At 44.3% G+C, this 23,067-nt stretch overlaps 1 protein-coding gene across 5 annotated transcripts in view; it reads left to right on the top strand.

Annotated features, from left to right (window-relative positions):
• LOC115145597 (mineralocorticoid receptor-like) overlaps positions 1-23,067 on the top strand; it is a 102,962-nt gene that overhangs the window by 73,045 nt on the left and 6,850 nt on the right. For 4 of the 5 annotated variants that reach the window (XM_065003908.1, XM_065003909.1, XM_065003906.1 and 1 more), the window contains exons 5-8: positions 131-490; positions 2,579-2,723; positions 13,918-14,048; positions 21,824-21,981. In XM_065003908.1, coding sequence (XP_064859980.1) covers positions 131-490; positions 2,579-2,723; positions 13,918-14,048; positions 21,824-21,981 — 794 coding nt within the window. Of the gene's footprint in view, positions 1-130; positions 491-2,578; positions 2,728-13,917; positions 14,049-21,823; positions 21,982-23,067 lie in introns of those variants that run through there. The other variant, XM_065003910.1, reaches the window with a different exon arrangement.

Raw genomic sequence — 23,067 nt, 5'->3', positions numbered from 1 at the left:
TGTAGTTACTTCAGTACGTACACTTTACATGCTCTCCTGTCAACAGAACATTTTGAAACTTCACAATGCAGAAACATCATGGTAAGTTGTACTTTTAAGTTGGAGCGTCATTCTCTCTTCCTCCCTACAGCGCGGAAGTCTAAGAAGCTAGGCAAGCTGAAGGGTGTGAACGAAGACTCGACCTCCACCAAGGAGGGGGGGCAGACGTGCCCTGGATCTGGAGGTGGAGGGGGGTACTTGTCCTCGGGAGAGAAGGAGCTGAGCACCAGCCCCACTAATGCCCTGGTGCCCCACGGCCCTGGAGGTGGGCTGGTGACCCCCTACCTGCCCCCCTCCATCTGCAGCGTGTTGGAGCTGATTGAGCCAGAGGTGGTGTTTGCGGGCTACGACAACACCCAGCCTGACACCACCGACCACCTGCTGTCCAGCCTCAACCAGCTGGCTGGGAAACAGATGATCCGCGTGGTCAAGTGGGCCAAAGTACTTCCAGGTTAGAGTGAGATACAGTATCTTCCTTTTATTTCTAATATCTTTGATGGCTTTGGTGGAGGCCAAACTACTTCCAGGTTAGACAGACATGGGGGTTTTGGATGGGATTGGGCGGTACGGATTTAAGGAAGAGTGGGTTATCTTCCTTTCCTATACAGTAATGTCTTTGAAGGGGACATCGGAAACAGATAAATGTCTAGAGTCAACTTGATCCCATTCCATTCTAAATGCTTGGGGGCAGAGACATGGGTAAATCTCTTGAGTGGGCGTATTGGCTGTTAGGAGAAATCACTATCATGTATTTTATACTCCAGGCATATTTTGACATGGTGTGGTATTATTAACATTTGTGTCTTCTGAATATATCCGGCAGAAATTTTCCCGATCTCGTTAGGAAATGATTCTGCAATGCGTTAATGAGATTAGCGATAGCATCCTATTTAAAGCAAAAATGTAATCAAGATTTAAGATTTGGAAACGGAGCTAATTTACATTCATCAGCCTTTTATAAATAATGTAAATCGAACTTGTTTATGCTAAATTGTACTTTAATATACCATTTGTTTTTTTAAAGAGGTGAGTAAGTTCCTAAAAACTGTCCGTTGGTGAAATATTCAAAAGATGCCTTACAGGCTTACAGTCACAGGTACCTCTTTGATGCTGTTTAATTCGCTGTATTGCAAATATTTGATACCTCTTCCAGGGTGTCTGCTTGCCGTATCCGGACATATAAATAGAAAGACAGACACAGTAGGTGGAAACCAGCCCCTCTCTCTCCCCTGTCCCTCTCTCTCTCTCTCTCCCCTGTCCCTCTCTCTCCCCTGTCCCTCTCTCTCCCCTGTCCCTCTCTCTCCCCTGTCCCTCTCTATCCCCTGTCCCTCTCTCTCTCTCTCTCCCCTGTCCCCCTCTCTCCCCTGTCCCTCTCTCTCCCCTGTCCCTCTCTCTCTCCCCTGTCCCTCTCTCTCCCCTGTCCCTCTCTCTCCCCTGTCCCTCTCTCTCCCGCTCTCTGAGACTCTCTCTGACTTTGAAAGTTCCATTGCATTCAGTTTACATTTGGACTTAGCTCTGCTAATAGAAGCTCAGAAACTCAACTCCAAAAGACTCGCACTAATAAGGCAGACTGCTTTGCGCTACATGGCTGCTGTAGACTATATACAAGCCTTGGTCTGGACAGCCCAGTGCCACAGTACACAGGAAGCCTAGTATATGCTGTGTGCAGCATCCTGTACTGTAGTCACTGTAAACACTATTGACTTGTTGAGTGTCTTCAGTCTTCAAGCACTTTGATGGGCGACCCAAAAGTTAATCTTTTAATAAGCATCTTAGACCCAGCTATAGATTCTTCCAGGGAGCACCATTGACATACAGTAAGCCGGTTATTTGAATCAAGAGCTTTGAGTCCTTTTAAAAAAAGCCACAGGCGTAGCCAGCAATACAACCCACACACTAATTCAACAATGAATTGATACCGTGACACATCGCGGGCTTGGCAGCGGCTGCATGGCTGACGACTGACATGCAAAGCCTGGAATAGTACCTAAGCTCTGATCAGTCACTTTCAGTTGCAGCATTGGCATCCTCGTTGGGACTCTGCATTATAGAATGAGGAAGAGTTCATATGTAATGCTCTGTATAAAGTCAGAGTGAGAGATTGGCAACTTTCCCGCCTGTCTTTTTAAGGGCCCACATAGACAACAAGGCCAATAATTAGAAGCCTTGGGGGATTTTGTGTAAAACAACACAACACCGGGCAAATACTCTGCAGTGGTTTGTTCATGTCTGAACAAATATTGGTGCTGCTAGGCACCTTGCCATATGCGTACACACACACACACAAGACAGAGAGAGAGGAAAGACTGGGTGAATGCCTCATGGGTTGTTGTACCTGTGTCTCTCTAGGTATGTCACTGGTCCTGCATTCACTACTGTACTCAATTTAAGACTCACTACCTCTCACCGTGTCCCTTCCCATCAGCCCCCTTCGATCCAATTCAATAGCCTTCATTAACAGTGGACGTCAGGGACTTTCATTGCCAAATCAAACATGCAGGAACATATCACATCAATAATGGTCCTCTCTCTCTCCCAGGTTTCCGGGGCCTGCCCATAGAGGACCAAATCACCCTGATCCAGTACTCTTGGATGTGTCTGTCCTCCTTCAGTCTCAGCTGGAGGTCCTACAAACACACCAACGGACAGATGCTCTACTTCGCCCCCGACCTCGTCTTCAACGAGTAAGTCTGTCTACCACCGACCTAGTCTCGCTTTACAAATATGCAGTTTTCAGAAAAAAAAAGTTATAGAGTTCCCGAACAAAGCCAAACGGCAAGTCCATAGTTCCTCCTACTTCTCTCAGAGTGACGATGGGATTGAAAAAACTGCTCAGTGTCTTCTGACTGATAGTCAGATAGCCCTGCTCCCTAAAGCAAAGGCTTTTGTACCTCTAAACGGCTCCTTGATCCCCAGAGCACAGTTGATCAGAGCGGAGCGGGGAGTCAATGGGGCGTGTGATCCGCTCTAATATATTTGAACATGAGAACAGGAAGAGGAAATGTATATGGGGCAGCTGCTTATTGGAGCTGTGGTGCATGACTGGTGCATTGAAGTGGAGGGTAATGGTATGGGCCCTGGACAGGGCCAGGGCAGAGGGAGAATACTGGCCCCTACAGGTGGCTGGGGAAAGTGCATCAATCCCAGATTGATCCCAGAACGGAATTGATAGTTGGCTTGTTTGATTTTGTAAAAGAAGGACTTCAATGCAAGGTTTCCTGGCACACACACAAAAAAGACAGACAATAATGAAGTCATTGCAGAGACCAAGTATGCTTGGATACAATGTCATTACATAGAATGTAACTTTCTCATTGTACTTTACATCATTTAACTAATTCCATCTATGATCATAAAGTTACCTACAGTAGATGTCTTCCTAAGCATGTGCTGCTGATACATATTCTAAGACCTTCTGAAACGCCTGTGTGTGACGCAGTTACAGTGGAACTGCCTGTCTGAGTGACAGATGGTCCAGGTATTCTGGGTGACAATCCCCATGAGAAGTATCCTACACCAACTTGATTTACTGCATGGTCTGGATGTCAGCTGGAATGTCCACAGTGCTCTGTCACGAAAACCTGGATGTCGCCCTAGTGTCCCCACTATCCCCAGTGTGTCAGTGACTGACCATGGTATCAGGCCAATGTCCCCAGTTAGGAGGATGGCTACAGCATGTCCCTGTAGAGATAGAGACGTATAGAGAAACTAACCCGTGTCGCTCTATAGAAACGAGTAGAGAAACTAACCCGTGTCGCTCTATAGAGACGAGTAGAGAAACTAACCCATCTGTCGCTCTATAGAGACGAGTAGAGAAACTAACCCATCTGTCGCTCTATAGAGACGAGTAGAGAAACTAACCCATCTGTCGCTCTATAGAGACGAGTAGAGAAACTAACCCGTCTGTCACTCTATAGTGATGTGTAGAGAAACTAACCTGTCTATCGGCCTATAGAGATGTATAGAGTAGATAAACTAACCCGTCTGTCACTCTATAGTGATGTGTAGAGAAACTAACCAGTCTGTCGCTCTATAGTGATGTGTAGAGAAACTAACCCGTCTGTCGCTCTATAGTGATGTGTAGAGAAACTAACCTGTCTATCGGCCTATAGAGATGTATAGAGTAGAGAAACTAACCAGTCTGTCACTCTATAGTGATGTGTAGAGAAACTAACCTGTCTGTCGCTCTATAGTGGTGTAGAGAAACTCATCCGTCTGTCGCTCTATAGTGATGTGTAGAGAAACTAACCTGTCTATCGGCCTATAGAGACGTATAGAGTAGAGAAACTAACATGTCTGTCACTCTATAGTGATGTACATTTAAGTTTACATTTAAGTCATTTAGCAGACGCTCTTATCCAGAGCGACTTACAAATTGGTGCATTCACCTTATGACATCCAGTGGAACAGTAGTGCATCTAAATATTTTAAGGGGGGTGAGAGGGATTACTTTATCCTATCCTAGGTATTCCTTAAAGAGGTGGGGTTTCAGGTGTCTCCGGAAGGTGGTGATTGACTCCGCTGTCCAGGCGTCGTGAGGGAGTTTGTTCCACCATTGGGGGGCCAGAGCAGCGAACAGTTTTGACTGGGCTGAGCGGGAACTGTACTTCCTCAGTGGTAGGGAGGCGAGCAGGCCAGAGGTGGATGAACGCAGTGCCCTTGTTTGGGTGTAGGGCCTGATCAGAGCCTGGAGGTACTGAGGTGCCGTTCCCCTCACAGCTCCGTAGGCAAGCACCATGGTCTTGTAGCGGATGCGAGCTTCAACTGGAAGCCAGTGGAGAGAGCGGAGGAGCGGGGTGACGTGAGAGAACTTGGGAAGGTTGAACACCAGACGGGCTGCGGCGTTCTGGATGAGTTGTAGGGGTTTAATGGCACAGGCAGGGAGCCCAGCCAACAGCGAGTTGCAGTAATCCAGACGGGAGATGACAAGTGCCTGGATTAGGACCTGCGCCGCTTCCTGTGTGAGGCAGGGTCGTACTCTGCGGATGTTGTAGAGCATTACATTTACATTTACATTTAAGTCATTTAGCAGACGCTCTTATCCAGAGCGACTTACAAATTGGTGCATTCACCTTATGACCTCCAGTGGAACAGTAGTGCATCTAAATCTTTTCAGGGGAGGGGGTGAGAGGGATTACTTTATCCTATCCTAGGTATTCCTTAAAGAGGTGGGGTTTCAGGTGTCTCCGGAAGGTGGTGATTGACTCCGCTGTCCTGGCGTCGTGAGGGAGTTTGTTCCACCATTGGGGGCCAGAGCAGCGAACAGTTTTGACTGGGCTGAGCGGGAACTGTACTTCCTCAGTGGTAGGGAGGCGAGCAGGCCAGAGGTGGATGAACGCAGTGCCCTTGTTTGGGTGTAGGGCCTGATCAGAGCCTGGAGGTACTGAGGTGCCGTTCCCCTCACAGCTCCGTAGGCAAGCACCATGGTCTTGTAGCGGATGCGAGCTTCAACTGGAAGCCAGTGGAGGGAGCGGAGGAGCGGGGTGACGTGAGAGAACTTGGGAAGGTTGAACACCAGACGGGCTGCGGCGTTCTGGATGAGTTGTAGGGGTTTAATGGCACAGGCAGGGAGCCCAGCCAACAGCGAGTTGCAGTAATCCAGACGGGAGATGACAAGTGCCTGGATTAGGACCTGCGCCGCTTCCTGTGTGAGGCAGGGTCGTACTCTGCGGATGTTGTAGAGCATGAACCTACAGGAACGGGCCACCGCCTTGATGTTAGTTGAGAACGACAGGGTGTTGTCCAGGATCACGCCAAGGTTCTTAGCGCTCTGGGAGGAGGACACAATGGAGTTGTCAACCGTGATGGCGAGATCATGGAACGGGCAGTCCTTCCCCGGGAGGAAGAGCAGCTCCGTCTTGCCGAGGTTCAGCTTGAGGTGGTGATCCGTCATCCACACTGATATGTCTGCCAGACATGCAGAGATGCGATTCGCCACCTGGTCATCAGAAGGGGGAAAGGAGAAGATTAATTGTGTGTCGTCTGCATAGCAATGATAGGAGAGACCATGTGAGGTTATGACAGAGCCAAGTGACTTGGTGTATAGCGAGAATAGGAGAGGGCCTAGAACAGAGCCCTGGGGGACACCAGTGGTGAGAGCACGTGGTGTGGAGACGGATTCTCGCCACGCCACCTGGTAGGAGCGACCTGTCAGGTAGGACGCAATCCAAGCGTGGGCCGCGCCGGAGATGCCCAACTCGGAGAGGGTGGAGAGGGGGATCTGATGGTTCACAGTATCGAAGGCAGCCGATAGGTCTAGAAGGATGAGAGCAGAGGAGAGAGAGTTAGCTTTAGCAGTGCGGAGCGCCTCCGTGATACAGAGAAGAGCAGTCTCAGTTGAATGACTAGTCTTGAAACCTGACTGATATGGATCAAGAAGGTCATTCTGAGAGAGATAGCGGGAGAGCTGGCCCCGTGTAGAGAAACTAACCCGTCTGTCACTCTATAGTGATGTGTAGAGAAACTAACCTGTCTATCGGCCTATAGAGACATATAGAGTAGAGAAACTAACATGTCTGTCACTCTATAGTGATGTGTAGAGAAACTAACCTGTCTATCGGCCTATAGAGACGTATAGAGTAGATAAACTAACATGTCTGTCGCTCTATAGTGATGTGTAGAGAAACTAACCAGTCTGTCACTCTAGTGATGTGTAGAGAAACTAACCAGTCTGTCACTCTATAGTGATGTGTAGAGAAACTAACCAGTCTGTCACTCTATAGTGATGTGTAGAGAAACTACCCTGTCTATCGGCCTATAGAGATGTGTAGAGAAACTAACCCGTCTGTCACTCTATAGTGATGTGTAGAGAAACTAACCAGTCTGTCGCTCTATAGTGATGTGTAGAGAAACTAACCCGTCTGTCACTCTATAGTGATGTGTAGATAAACTAACCCGTCTGTCACTCTATAGTGATGTGTAGAGAAACTAACCAGTCTGTCGCTCTATAGTGATGTGAAGAGAAACTAACCAGTCTGTCACTCTATAGTGATGTGTAGAGAAACTAACCAGTCTGTCACTCTATAGAGATGTGTAGAGAAACTAACCCGTCTGTCACTCTATAGTGATGTGTAGAGAAACTAACCAGTCTGTCACTCTATAGTGATGTGTAGAGAAACTAACCAGTCTGTCACTCTAGTGATGTGTAGAGAAACTAACCAGTCTGTCACTCTATAGTGATGTGTAGAGAAACTAACCAGTCTGTCACTCTATAGTGATGTGTAGAGAAACTAACCAGTCTGTCACTCTATAGTGATGTGTAGAGAAACTAACCAGTCTGTCGCTCTATAGTGATGTGAAGAGAAACTAACCAGTCTGTCACTCTATAGTGATGTGTAGAGAAACTAACCAGTCTGTCACTCTATAGAGATGTGTAGAGAAACTAACCCGTCTGTCACTCTATAGTGATGTGTAGAGAAACTAACCAGTCTGTCACTCTATAGTGATGTGTAGAGAAACTAACCAGTCTGTCACTCTAGTGATGTGTAGAGAAACTAACCAGTCTGTCACTCTATAGTGATGTGTAGAGAAACTAACCAGTCTGTCACTCTATAGTGATGTGTAGAGAAACTAACCAGTCTGTCACTCTATAGTGATGTGTAGAGAAACTACCCTGTCTATCGGCCTATAGAGATGTGTAGAGAAACTAACCCGTCTGTCACTCTATAGTGATGTGTAGAGAAACTAACCAGTCTGTCGCTCTATAGTGATGTGTAGAGAAACTAACCCGTCTGTCACTCTATAGTGATGTGTAGAGAAACTAACCCGTCTGTCACTCTATAGTGATGTGTAGATAAACTAACCCGTCTGTCACTCTATAGTGATGTGTAGAGAAACTAACCAGTCTGTCGCTCTATAGTGATGTGAAGAGAAACTAACCAGTCTGTCACTCTATAGTGATGTGTAGAGAAACTAACCAGTCTGTCACTCTATAGAGATGTGTAGAGAAACTAACCCGTCTGTCACTCTATAGTGATGTGTAGAGAAACTAACCAGTCTGTCGCTCTATAGTGATGTGAAGAGAAACTAACCAGTCTGTCACTCTATAGTGATGTGAAGAGAAACTAACCAGTCTGTCACTCTATAGTGATGTGTAGAGAAACTAACCAGTCTGTCACTCTATAGTGATGTGTAGAGAAACTAACCCGTCTGTCACTCTATAGTGATGTGTAGAGAAACTAACCCGTCTGTCACTCTATAGTGATGTGTAGAGAAACTAACCAGTCTGTCGCTCTATAGTGATGTGAAGAGAAACTAACCAGTCTGTCACTCTATAGTGATGTGTAGAGAAACTAACCAGTCTGTCACTCTATAGTGATGTGTAGAGAAACTAACCTGTCTGTCACTCTATAGTGATGTGTAGAGAAACTAACCTGTCTGTCGCTCTATAGTGATGTGTAGAGAAACTAACCTGTCTGTCGCTCTATAGTGATGTGTAGAGAAACTAACCTGTCTGTCACTCTATAGTGATGTGTAGAGAAACTAACCAGTCTGTCACTCTATAGTGATGTGTAGAGAAACTAACCAGTCTGTCACTCTATAGTGATGTGTAGAGAAACTAACCCGTCTGTCACTCTATAGTGATGTGTAGAGAAACTAACCTGTCTATCGGCCTATAGAGATGTATAGAGTAGATAAACTAACCCGTCTGTCACTCTATAGTGATGTGTAGAGAAACTAACCTGTCTATCGGCCTATAGAGATGTATAGAGTAGATAAACTAACCCATCTGTCACTCTATAGTGATGTGTAGAGAAACGAACCAGTCTGTCACTCTATAGTGATGTGTAGAGAAACTAACCAGTCTGTCGCTCTATAGTGATGTGTAGAGAAACTAACCAGTCTGTCACTCTATAGTGATGTGTAGAGAAACTAACCAGTCTGTCACTCTATAGTGATGTGTAGAGAAACTAACCCGTCTGTCACTCTATAGTGATGTGTAGAGAAACTAACCCGTCTGTCACTCTATAGTGATGTGTAGAGAAACTAACCAGTCTGTCGCTCTATAGTGATGTGAAGAGAAACTAACCAGTCTGTCACTCTATAGTGATGTGTAGAGAAACTAACCAGTCTGTCACTCTATAGTGATGTGTAGAGAAACTAACCAGTCTGTCGCTCTATAGTGATGTGAAGAGAAACTAACCAGTCTGTCACTCTATAGTGATGTGTAGAGAAACTAACCAGTCTGTCACTCTATAGTGATGTGTAGAGAAACTAACCAGTCTGTCACTCTATAGTGATGTGTAGAGAAACTACCCTGTCTATCGGCCTATAGAGATGTGTAGAGAAACTAACCCGTCTGTCACTCTATAGTGATGTGTAGAGAAACTAACCAGTCTGTCGCTCTATAGTGATGTGTAGAGAAACTAACCCGTCTGTCACTCTATAGTGATGTGTAGAGAAACTAACCCGTCTGTCACTCTATAGTGATGTGTAGATAAACTAACCCGTCTGTCACTCTATAGTGATGTGTAGAGAAACTAACCAGTCTGTCGCTCTATAGTGATGTGAAGAGAAACTAACCAGTCTGTCACTCTATAGTGATGTGTAGAGAAACTAACCAGTCTGTCACTCTATAGAGATGTGTAGAGAAACTAACCCGTCTGTCACTCTATAGTGATGTGTAGAGAAACTAACCAGTCTGTCGCTCTATAGTGATGTGAAGAGAAACTAACCAGTCTGTCACTCTATAGTGATGTGAAGAGAAACTAACCAGTCTGTCACTCTATAGTGATGTGTAGAGAAACTAACCCGTCTGTCACTCTATAGTGATGTGTAGAGAAACTAACCCGTCTGTCACTCTATAGTGATGTGTAGAGAAACTAACCAGTCTGTCGCTCTATAGTGATGTGAAGAGAAACTAACCAGTCTGTCACTCTATAGTGATGTGTAGAGAAACTAACCAGTCTGTCACTCTATAGTGATGTGTAGAGAAACTAACCTGTCTGTCACTCTATAGTGATGTGTAGAGAAACTAACCTGTCTGTCGCTCTATAGTGATGTGTAGAGAAACTAACCTGTCTGTCGCTCTATAGTGATGTGTAGAGAAACTAACCTGTCTGTCACTCTATAGTGATGTGTAGAGAAACTAACCAGTCTGTCACTCTATAGTGATGTGTAGAGAAACTAACCAGTCTGTCACTCTATAGTGATGTGTAGAGAAACTAACCCGTCTGTCACTCTATAGTGATGTGTAGAGAAACTAACCTGTCTATCGGCCTATAGAGATGTATAGAGTAGATAAACTAACCCGTCTGTCACTCTATAGTGATGTGTAGAGAAACGAACCAGTCTGTCACTCTATAGTGATGTGTAGAGAAACTAACCAGTCTGTCGCTCTATAGTGATGTGTAGAGAAACTAACCAGTCTGTCGCTCTATAGTGATGTGTAGAGAAACTAACCTGTCTATCGGCCTATAGAGATGTATAGAGTAGAGAAACTAACCAGTCTGTCACTCTATAGTGATGTGTAGAGAAACTAACCTGTCTATCGGCCTATAGAGATGTATAGAGTAGATAAACTAACATGTCTGCCGGCCTATAAAGACGTATAGAGTGGAGAAACTAACCTGTATGTCACTCTAGAGAGACGTATAGAGTGGAGAAACTAACCTGTATGTCACTCTAGAGAGACGTATAGAGTGGAGAAACTAACCTGTATGTCACTCTAGAGAGACGTATAGAGTAGAGAAGCTACTCTGTCGCTCGATCTGTCTATCGGCCTACTTTTCTGTCTGCCCGTTTATCTTTCTGTCTTATGGCCTGCCCGTCTGCATCAGTATATCAAACAATCCATACTTTCTCCACATTTGTTAATCTAGTCCTCGAGGAGGAGGCAGTTTGTTCATCTCTAGTCCTCGAGGAGGAAGCAGTTTGTTCATCTCTAATCCTCGAGGAGGAGGCAGTTTGTTCATCTCTACTCCTCGAGGAGGAAGCAGTTTATTCATCTCTAGTCCTCGAGGAGGAAGCAGTTTATTCATCTCTAATCCTCTAGGAGGAAGCAGTTTGTTCATCTCTACTCCTCGAGGAGGAAGCAGTTTATTCATCTCTAGTCCTCGAGGAGGAAGCAGTTTATTCATCTCTAGTCCTCGAGGAGGAAGCAGTTTGTTCATCTCTAGTCCTCGAGGAGGAAGCAGTTTGTTCATCTCTAATCCTCGAGGAGGAAGCAGTTTATTCATCTCTAGTCCTCGAGGAGGAAGTAGTTCGTTCATCTCTTGTCCTCGAGGAAGCAGTTTGTTAACTTATGGTTTCTATGGCTCCTTAGTGACTTCCTTGTCTTGACATTGTTTAATGAATTAATTGGCTGGAGCTGGATAGTCCGCCCACTTGGATTTCTCGTCCTAATTTAGTTAGGTCTGCTGATTGAGAGAGAACAAAAAAAAAAGACAAATGTGCTCTTGATGTCAAAGCCAAATACATCTATATTAAAGAGCAACTGCCTTCAAAAAGCAATGAATCCCTTTGAAAACTATGTGGCATCGATATGAGTCCGAAACGGTTAGTGTCAAAATTGACTACAACTTGTAAATAGGATCATTTTGGTCATGAAGTCAGTCTCATCTAAAATAGAGTTTGGAACTTCTGTACATGTAAATGAAGGTTGGGTTTTGATTTGATTTGGCGATTTGGCCATTTTCCCACTAACATGGTGTGAACAGCTGCAGTGATTGCTGTCTATCCAATAGCATAGACAGTGAGGCAGAACTACCCAGCAACTCCAACTTTGTTTACATAAGACAACACATTATTTACTTGAGAAATACTGCACCAAATACCTTAATGTAAAATTTCACCACTAAAACATCATTGGCATAAACGTAAAAATGAATGAAAGATTTGAGTTCTTAGATTTATTCTGGAGATTATGAGGAAGTGAAATGGGCTTCTGCACCTGCAGTGTCTCATGGGAGACCAACGTCATTAACCAAATGCAGAATCGGTCAGGAACACACTTCCAAGACTGAAATCTCATCTTTCTAACGAGCAACAGAAAAAAACACACCAATCGGAGTTCAGTGGCTCTTTAAACTTAATTTATGCATTAACGTTTGATAATAGCTTGCAATAGCTGTATTAAAACAGTTATTCCAACTTTTGGCCCCGTAGTGGGTGCATCTAGACCTAAACTGTAGCAATTGACAGAGGAGGGTCAAGAAGGTCATGCAAAGTTCCTTCTCGACCTAAGAGGACAGAAGATAGAGGTATAAACAAGGCTCTGAAAGACGTTTGCCAATAATATCCAGTGACCCCAAGAAAAACAAACACAATACAAACTATTGTATTTTAAGTGGGGGTTATACAGTTGTAGTTGCTCTGTCTATCAGGGATATTCACATCAGTGAAGTGAGTCTGACTTTTTATGTCCTCGCTTTTGCTTCCTGAATCTCTCTCCATGGCAACGGCGAGAGCCGGAGAGAGAAAAACCAGGGGCAGTGAGTTTCTTCTAATTTTGGGCAATGATTCAGCAAAATTGATTTCAGACAAAATATGTAGAGACTTTTTATTCTCAGACCCAAGGTTCTCCAAATAATGAAATGCAGTTTGCAGAACTCCAACACAATGCTACTCCTAAAACACATACATTTTTCATATGTTCTTAAGTTAGACAAAGTCAGACAGACAGAAATACAGTCAGACACTCAGAAAAAGAACGAGACACTCAGCTAAACCAAGCCTCATGCAGCCAGATGAACATCGTATACAGTAAACTAATTGGACTAATTAGTATTTGAAACCTACTTTATGCTTATAATGAGAACATATGCACCAATTCTCCCTTGTTGCTGCAAATCTGTTTCAGAATGTTAAGACTGGTTCGATCCACAGAGCAGAATCTCCCTCTGTCCTAGTGTCACGATGCGGTTTCTGCAGTAGTATCACATGAGCTGCCTCCCAAATCGCACCCTAGCCCCATAGGGCTCTGGTCAGAAGTAGTGCACTAAATCGGGCACGGGGTGCCATTTGCTATGCAGCCCCTATGGTGAACTCCCTTTCAAGTGGAGCCACACCGCTTGCATTTGATTATTCGAGTCTCGACATGATGGGTGATTTAAAGTGGAGAAGGTGGCTTCCAAAACCCATAATTCCCTGGGATTTGCGGCATCTGCATAACACATTGGCTCTCCATCTCCATCCGACCCAACCTACTCTACTGTCCCTGTGCCCCATTGTTGTTGGTTGGCCGTTTCTGCACGTTGACAGGATCGAGATCAACGTCTCTGATACGGTGTGTGAGCGACTGTGTTTAGAACGGTGTGTATGTTAGTGTATCTGTGTGTTTTCAGGTACCATGACTGGGGTGATGCAGTAAGTCTTTCACAGCCTTTACACAGTGTACTGAAGCAGCTAAGTCATCTGTTGTGTTCCTGTGGGTGTGCAGTGCTCTGTACTCTAGAGGAATTTGGCTCTAAACTCATCCTATCTCAGCGAGTAGAATAACGATGTGGAAAGATGTTCCAAAGGGTTGAGGCGCAGTAGTATGTGTGTGTGTGTGTGTGTGTAGGGGGGAGGATACAAATATGTTGTATGTTATGTGGTGGAGGGTGGGAAATGTACATATAAGAGTTTACATGGATGATTCACAGTGTTTTGGGGATGTTGGCTGTATTTCATGGACATCTGAGATTAGTTTGGCTGGACACAATACAGTCAATGCTAATGGGAGCTTACTGAGCCATCCCGCTTGGCACAGACGTCACTTCAACGTCTACTCCACATTGGTTCAACGGAATTTCATCGTACTGACGTTGATTCAACCAGTGTGTTCCCAGTGGGAATGCACTCAAACAGTTGTTTTTAGAGGTAAACGTACAGCGCTGTATAGTGAGAGCAAGAACCAATACGCCTCAGGCACTGACCAACCATCCTTTCTCCCCCCAGGGACCGCATGCAGCAGTCAGCCATGTACGACCTGTGTCTGGGCATGAGGCAGGTGAGCCAGGAGTTTGTCAGGCTGCAGCTCACCTACCAAGAGTTCCTCTCCATGAAAGTGTTGTTGCTGCTCAGCACAGGTAAGTCAGCTGAAGGTGTGTGGAAGGGGGGGGGGGGGGGGGGGGGGGGAGTGTGAGTTCCTTTGCCAGAAAAACATCCAACTGAGTGTGTGCATACAGCAGTGTGTGTGTCTATATGGTGTGTGCGTTTGTGTTGCACCAATCAACAGCTAGCTATAGTGAGGTAGTGTGTATCAGCCACATGTCAGTATACAAGCAGGTTGACAGAGTAAATAACAGGTACATCACTTGTCATTTGTTTGCTGAGCTTGGAGTTGGAACACAAACAGGAACCAGGGAATAATAACAGGTATACATACAGGGTCACGTCTATAATAAGCTGGAGTAGTATACATTCTAGGTATGCACGGAAAGCGGGATTGGGTGACACTACAGGATGCAACGATTATGCTATACCTCTGGCATGCAACCTGTCATGACACTAATGTGCCAGAGAGAAAGAGAAGAGAGAGGGCAATCGATGGAGAGAGAGAGCGAGAGGTAGAATAGTGAGAAAGTACACACAGAGAGAAGAATCTCAGTGTGAGAGAGGGATTTACTTTTTAGGCGTTTAGCAGACGCTCTTATCCAGAGCGATTTACAGTAGGGAGTACACCCCTTTTTGTACTGGTCCTCCTTCGGGAATCGAACCCACAGCCCTGTCATTGCAAGCGTCATGGTCTAACAACTGAGCCACACGGGACATAAAGAAAGCGAGACCCCCATATTGTTTCACCATATGGCACCTGAGGACAAGGTTCTTGTTGGCGGCCAGCAGTAAACGCAGTCGGGGCAGAGCAGGCAGGCAGAGCTACAGGAGGGCAAGGCTACATAGGCCAGTTATGGGAGCTATTTTGGGAGGCCAGGCTTCAGCCCTCTGCTCTGCTTTGAACTGCCGCCGTGCGGATTTGTAGGAATGTTTATTAGACTTGTCAGGCAGGGCCTCCGTTTGGAGGATCCTGGGTAGTCTCACTTGGAGCCAGAGGCAGCACTACTCAGCTTTCCATGGATTTTTGCCTGATTGATAATGGATGCCTGGCTAGGAGTGTTGTTAGAGCAAACAGAGCGGAAAATGACAAACTATTAAAGGGATACTTTGGGATTTTGACAATGAAGCCATTTATCTACTTCTGTGTCGGAGAAAACTCATGGATTACATTTGTACGTCTATGCATCCAGAGGAAGTTAGTTAGTTTCGCGAGCCAGTGCAAGCTAGCGTTAGCAATTACGCCAATGCTAGTTAGCAACTTCCTTCAAACGGCATTGAGAGACAAACATAGTATCCACGAGTTCATCTGGCTTTGGGGAAATAAATACAGGGCTTCATTACAACAACAAAAAATGTAGGCACCTCCACCCCCAAACTACTTCCCGCAGCTACGACCCCTTTAATACAAAATTACGTTATCGACACCTAATTTAGTTGCATATTGCTTTATCTACCTGCAAGGGGCGGCATTTAGCCTCGAGTTTAGAGCGTTGGGCCAGTAGCCCAAAGGTTGCTGGTTTGAGTATTGGAGCCAACAAGGTCAAACATTTTATAATATTCTGTTGATGTGCACTTGAGCAAGGCACTTAACTCTAATTACTCTAGGGGTGCTCCAGTGGCACAGGCCATGACCCCACTCAGAGGATATGCATAAAAAAATACAATTAACTCAAATGTGTATCTTAAATGAAAAGGAGATCAATCAATGACATAACACACTTGTGTAATTTGAATTAAATGAGATTTTAGTCCCTAAATTCTAAGCATTCCCAAAGGGCATTGACACTGGCCTGACATAACCAGAGTGTCAGTAAATTAATCTGAACGCAGGAGTGCTGTTGGAGTGGAAGGATGGAATGAATATATATGTGAGTGAGTGAGTGAGTGAGTGAGTGTGAGAGAGAGAGCACAGAAAGAACGAGAGCGCTCTCTGGTCCGTCTGTTGTTGTTGCCTCTTCCCTCCTCATCCTCTAGAGCCTCTCCAAAGAGCCCTGCTGTACTTAATAAAGTCCAGTCAAGCACTGGGCAGCACTCCAAAACCTGCTGTTTTTCCTCCTACTTCCTTCAAACATGGCCCAAATGGAGGGAGAGAGCTGTGGTGATCTGACTGATCTTATGTGGCTGCATGAATCTGTCAGAATAGGGTTTTAGTAGTGTCTGTCAGAGATTGCATCCTACTGTAGGTCTTCTTGTGGATGATGATAGAGGTTCTCATTTTAGCATCTCAATCCTTCTATACCGAAGTGACTATGAATTTTATGTTGTTTACTTTTTAGGTTTGTAAAAAGCTATTTCATCCTCTTTTAATATTTGTGACTAACAGTGAAATTAGATCTGATACTTGAGGCAGAGAAAACATTTCCAGCTACCAACTTCCTCCATATCCTTGAGCACAGACTGTCACCAACTAATAAAGTGAGATAAGGATAATGTGTGTGTGTGATGAGTTATTGTGGGAAAGTGTTTACAGAGAAGTAGTTGTGTGTGGAGCCGTTTGTTGTCTTTGACCTTGGTTAAGGGTTCACTTGCCCTGCAGTGTCTCATGAGACCCTGTAGAATGGGTGTGATCTGATAAAAACAGATGTACCCTTCGGCTCCACAGTGATAGTGTATGGAAACATTATCCTTTAAACAACACTCTGTAATAGAACGCCCCCTAATACATATTGTGGTGGATGATTTGGTCATCAAATGGTTTCTAAACTTGACATGCATTAGCCTCACTCACTAGGTGGGTGCTACACTAATGGTAGATAACGTGAGTTACCCCACATAAAGTAGGGTTCTAAAACTAGTACAAAAAAAGCAATATAAATCATTATATAAACCACAATCCATTATTATAATCTGATTTATTTGTCAGATAGATAATAATCCTTTGAGTGTTATTCATTAGGGGGGCTGTTTTTGACATTGTTTTATTAAACGTTTCCGGTGCGACGGGATGCGATATCTTTCTGGATGAAGTTTTATCTAGGAGGAGAACAGTCTACAGGCATATTTGTACGGCAGCCTTTATTTATTGAAATACCCTGCATTTCCCTTTGTAAGCCGGTATATCATGGCTTGAATCAAGGCCAAGACACACAGTCAGTGAGGTATGAGCTGGTAAGACTAAAGCAGGAAGCTACATGTCATGTGTGTTTAACGATAGGATATTTTCACATTGACACCCAATATAATATATAGGCTATGTACAGAACATATCAGGAGGCAGAAGCAATGCAATTATTTCTAGGTTGTGAAAAAAAAGAAAGAAAAAAAGAGGGTTCAACAGGTTGCAATTCATAGAAAATCCTGGGTCATATTCATTAGGGAGCACCGTAGCAAAAGGTTTTGCAATGGAAAATGAAAACAAGCATTTCTTATTGGACAAGTTCAGGTATAGATAGTCCCTCCCTATTTCAGTCAGTTTTCTTCCGTTTGGTGCTTATTATTATTTATTAAACCCGGTGCTGCTTAAGAAATATGGATGTGCGTGCGTGAGTGTGAAATACGGCCTGGTTGACACATCTAGGTTGGGTACCTGCGTTGAGTAATTGCCCCACTTTCTGCCGGCCACGCCCCTAAAAGACACACTTTCTGCCGGCCACGCCCCTAAAAGACACACTTTCTGCTGGCCACGCCCCTAAAAGACACACTTTCTGCCGGCCACGCCCCTAAAAGACACTTTCTGCCGGATACGCCCCTAAATGACTCACTTTCTGCAGGCCCTAGACACTAAATGCCAACTGGAGCTGAATTAAATTAGGGACTGAGTCAGTGGGGCGAGAACACAGGGCCCAAATGTGGCACTGGTTTTAGCATGTTCCTGTTAATAAGGGCCACAAAACAAGCCACGAAACAGAAAGAACAGAATCCCTCTCTCTCGCCTTGATGCTTTTCCAGAGAGCTCTAGTTACTGCTTTGTCGTTCTTTTGTTCTTGGTCTCTGCTACGTTCTAGGCTAGGTTTGTGTGTGTGCGTCTGCATCTCTCACGGTGTCTATGCCTCTGTGTGTGTGTGTGTCGTGCCTGCGTACGTACGACTGAGCATTGCCATTCGCTGAGCGATTTCCTCCAAGATGCAATGCTAACTGACAGGCTCTAGTCCTACTCTTGCCTGTGGCTGTGTGTTCTAAGAAACAAAAAGTCCTGTCAACTGTATTTTCCCACATGGCTCTCAGCATCAACAGGTGTGCATTTCTGTCTGCCACATGTTGGTTTGGGTTAAGTCTTCAAATGCAAAGCTTCAAACTAGGCTAATTAAACAAAATCAAATCAAGTGTATTTGTCATATGTACATGACACACATGGTGTACACAGTACGATTAAATGTTTACTTGCAGGTGCACCACATTTACTTCAGACGGAGTATAGTACAGATGTAGGATCTTAATTTGAGCCAGTTTGCTACAGCAGAAAAAATTATCCTGCAGCAACAGGAAGTGTGAATTATTACGTGGATTATAATAAATGGGCATTGTTTCAGGGCCGGTAACAGAGCGAATCAGTTGGATGGGCATTTTGATTTCTAAAAACGAGCCGTTTGTTTTCAGGAATTGTGTTATTGGGTTTTATAGTAAAGACCACAGGCAGCTCGTAGTTTCAAGTGGAGAAGTTTACAATTTATCCTACAATTTCTACCGATCTATGTTCCAGTTATGGATTATATTTTATATAAAATGTTTGTTGAACAGTTTCATTTCAATAATGTTTTCGTTACTCAAAATTATTGTCACTTGGTTAATCATAAAAATCTGAATCAAAACGATAAAATCTAAAATTTAACTAATGCAAGAGCACCAGCCTTTGCCATATGAACACATTGATACACCGTGATACTTTGGCAGCTAAAGAAATGAGTGCATGTTACCCAGAGATAGCCTATAGGCCAATGCAGCAGTAGGCCAATAACTTCCATCGTCAACTAAGTAAAATACATAGGCCTAAAGCCAACTAATAAATAAGCCTGGTGAAAATTCAGGTTCTGTCAATCGTATTAATCTCTATACTCTGCCTGTCTGCCTCCCTTTCTACCTGTCTTGACGTGAGCTATCGCTTGTAAAGTGCAATATTGTATCAACTCAGCAGGTTGGCGTGCTCATGGGCGTGCGCTCCCTCAACCACTCACATCCTCATTGCTCACATGGAGCACTCCAAACAAAAGACAAAATGTTTTAAAACTCCTAAATTATGGATATAAAATTAACTTAAACGGTTTTCTCTGCAAACAACGTTTCCACTCTTAGAATGAGAATAATAAATGTCTGTAATACATGCATTAACATAAATTAATGTAGCCAGATGGCAGGGATGAACAGTACATTTAGTAGACCTACTCGTTACATATGTAATGGTGAATTGATTAAAACAAATCTAATCAAAAGGGCAAACAATTCACACATTGGAACAATGCAGCAGACAGCGGAGCACATTCTGGAGAAAGACGCCCATATCGTCGCCACACACCACTCCCCTTCTTGTCTCAACACTTTAAATGATACTCCAGACACATTATCTTCACACATTTAAGATCGTTTTCACTGACAGCTGCAACTAAATAATCAACTATTCCTATTGCCAAGCGCGTTACCCAAATCGCTGGCTTCCCAAACAGGCATAGGCCTATGCATGTGATTTGAAACAATCCACAGATTTAAGTACGACGTGCCATACTCCTTTTGTCCAGACTATCAGATACACGGTCTGCACATACGGAGACAGAGGGGTGCCGTTTCGCTCACGCTGATACTTCATCTGAGATTGAGTCTTTGTCAGCGTGCATCTGTCAGATCAATATTTCATTTGGATGGGCAAGTAGGTACGGTAGGGCGGGCCAGACCCCCTAAGGGAAAATCAAGTCCGGAATTTCAAAGTGGTATTAACAAACTTCACAAGCTTTTTTAAACCTCAAATACACTACAAGTTTCGAATGGCCTGCATAGCAGGAAAGGTCTCCCGGAACAGGGTGATCAAATTACGATCCTACATCTGTATATCAAATGCAGGCCTCAAGGGTCAACACAGTGCCTCAACTCAGCCATAGGCAACCCAGAAAATAGCTTTTTTAATTTACATTTTTAAAGGTATCAAAACTGACCATAGAAACAGTATAAGGAGAGCAGCTTGTCATTAGCGTACCACTGTGAGGCAGGTCGAGCCACGCTGTGACACCAGAAGGATCTAGCCAGGCAGGTAGCCTATCCTCCCTAGACTGGTCCTAGATCTGTTTGTGTTATCTTGCCATCTCCTAGGGTTATTGTCATCATGTGGACAAAAAACAGATATTGGACCAGGCAAGTAGCCAAGGCTTCTAGACTGATCCCAGATCGGTTTGGGCTGTCTTGCCAACTGCTATGGTCACTGTCATGTAATGTTTGGATCAGATCTGGGACCAGGCAGGTCCTAGACTGATCCCGGACCTGTTTGTTCGGCATGATTATTCTGACCATAGGTGTTGGCTATACAGCACATACAGAACTGGGACCAGCTAACGCCACGTCTGACCATAGGAGTTGCCTATACAGCACCAACAGATTTGGGACCAGCCCGGCAGGTAGCCTACTAACCTGGGCTATGGTGTGTCATCCTTCTCCCTATGAAACAGGATGTCAATTAGACTTTAAAGTGTGTCATTTGGAACAGTTGGTTGCTCTGGTTTGAGGTAATCATTACCTGAAGCTGCTTAGTCAATTACCAACATTAGGTAGAGAACACCTGCCTTAGTGTGCTAACACGGTGTGTGTGTGTGTGTGTGTGTGTAGAGTACCTAACTAACACTGTCCCGTGATATTGCACTTAATAAAACTAAACAATTGTTTTTTGACCTATAGACCTGTTTTCAATAAATGTCTGAATAACATGTGATGCCTCTGTATGACCATAATAATGTAGGTTACTGTGTACTATGATAATCTACTGTAGTAGTAGCAGCTATGATAATCAACAGTGCACAGGAGGCTGCTGACGGGAGGACGGCTCACTATAATGCCCGCAAAAACATAAAAACCATGCTGATACAATTCCACTGATTCCGCTCCAGCCATCACCCCTCCCCAATTAAGGTGCCACCAACCTCCAGTGCAACAGTGGAATAACAGTGGCAGAGTTGCAGGCTACTAGTGATAAAGGCACTGTGCTGGTTAGTTTGATTACTGTACCTGCAGCACTTTGTTCATCACACCACAGTGTATATCAGAAGTGTTCCTGTAGGCCTCCACTAGAAGAAAGATCTAAGAGAGACTGTGTTGGGAGACTTGAGAGCCAGACATTCTTTGAGAGACGAGGTGTTTCTTAATCAGTTAGCCAGCCAGACACGGAATGTCATTTAAGATGAGGTTGGCAGGCAGCCATATCGCCGTTACTTTGTCCTCTACGGAGATATGAGCGAGGGAGAGAGAGAGAAAGAGAGAGCGAGCTAAAGGGAAAGAGAGATTTAGAAAGGGAGAAATGGAGAGGATACCTGTATCCACACTTATCTAATTTCTCACTTAAAATACTCTGTCTGTACATCCTGTTCATCACTCTCTTAGTTATTTGACTGACGCTGTAAGTCAAAAAAGAGGACAACTACCATGAACTGAATTAAATGGGCGAAGTGACAAAGGGTTGATGTGGTTGGTCAACAAAAAAAAATAGTAAAAAAAGGTAATTGATTCAAATACTTATGACATGGTTAGAACCGTAGGGTGTTCAAATGAAATGTTCTCAGGTCAAGTTTAGGTCAAACTGCCATGTGCTTATACAATACATGTATCTTGTGTTATGCAGGCTAGTTGTTTACACCTCCCATTAATACTTATCTTTTGGCTTCCTCTCTCCTCTCAGTTCCCAAAGAGGGCCTAAAGAACCAGGCAGCGTTTGAGGAGATGAGAGTGAACTACATCAAGGAGCTGAGGAGGTCTGTGGGCAAGGCCACCAACAACTCTGGACAGACGTGGCAACGCTTCTTCCAGCTCACCAAGCTACTGGACGCCATGCATGATGTAAGCACTGGACCCACATCACTGTATCCATAACATCAGGCACTGGACCCAGCGCCACATCACCATGCCAAGTCCCATCAACAAGCCTCCTCCATGCTATGCATACACAGAGCAAGTTCAAATAGCAGGTCCCCATCAATGACTGGAGTTTAACAATGTAAGGTAGTATCTCTGAAATAACATATTACATTCCAATGACTAGCCCTAAAGGGTGTTTATTTTGGAATGGGCAGAGATTGCCCTGTATTGGTGAATGAATGGAACATGGAGGAATCAATGTCCAGGCTCAGAGTGGTGGCCTGGTGGGTCAATACAACTGTCCCCCTAACTAAATGCACTGAACACACTGACTGTAGGGGTTATGCAAGGACAACTTAGCATGTGGTGAAACATTAGGAGCTAGAAGCATTAGGGAAAAATACTCACATCTCACAAAGGGAAAAGTCCCTGATATTGGGGCTATGACGGTCTAAAATCAGTCTGTCAAACCATACTTTTGAAAGAAGTAGGATTTGAAGTGATTGACATGCATCAGAAAGGTATTGGGAAGTTCAGAAGATCAGGCAATAATCTTGTTTTTTTCTACACTGAAGATCATAGATCTTCATTGATGTTCTTTTTTCCCCCAGTCTGATTTAGTGCCTGGTCTTGTCCACTCTAATGAGTCCTGCACTGTTTGTGGACATTGTAGACACATACGTGTTCCTGAGAGTCTTCTCCTTCAGTGATGGGGTCATAATATTTGGTAGCTTAAACTGCTGAAAAGAGAGACGCATTTGTAGGAAGAAAACAAAAAACGCTGTTTATTACAACCGCATCTAGCAGCTACCGGAGGTTACTGACGTAACCCTGGTTCTATGAACCAAGCAATTATATTTATTTTCCCCCCAGAGTTTCCCTCGTGATCCCATTTTCAACTCATGCAACCCCTAGTTTGGGAAACGATGCCCTATGTAGAAGAGCAGGTATAGTCTATTGAGAATCAGTAGCACCCCCTAGTGGTATGTCAGACTCATGAGTCGTGACCCCTAACCGATAAACAATTACAGTCATATCAATGCCATGACAACGTTAACCTAAAGATCT

The sequence above is a fragment of the Oncorhynchus nerka genome, linkage group LG18, assembly GCF_034236695.1.
Source record: "Oncorhynchus nerka isolate Pitt River linkage group LG18, Oner_Uvic_2.0, whole genome shotgun sequence".
Lineage (NCBI taxonomy): Eukaryota > Metazoa > Chordata > Actinopteri > Salmoniformes > Salmonidae > Oncorhynchus > Oncorhynchus nerka.
This window is presented reverse-complemented; position numbering and strand designations above follow the sequence as displayed.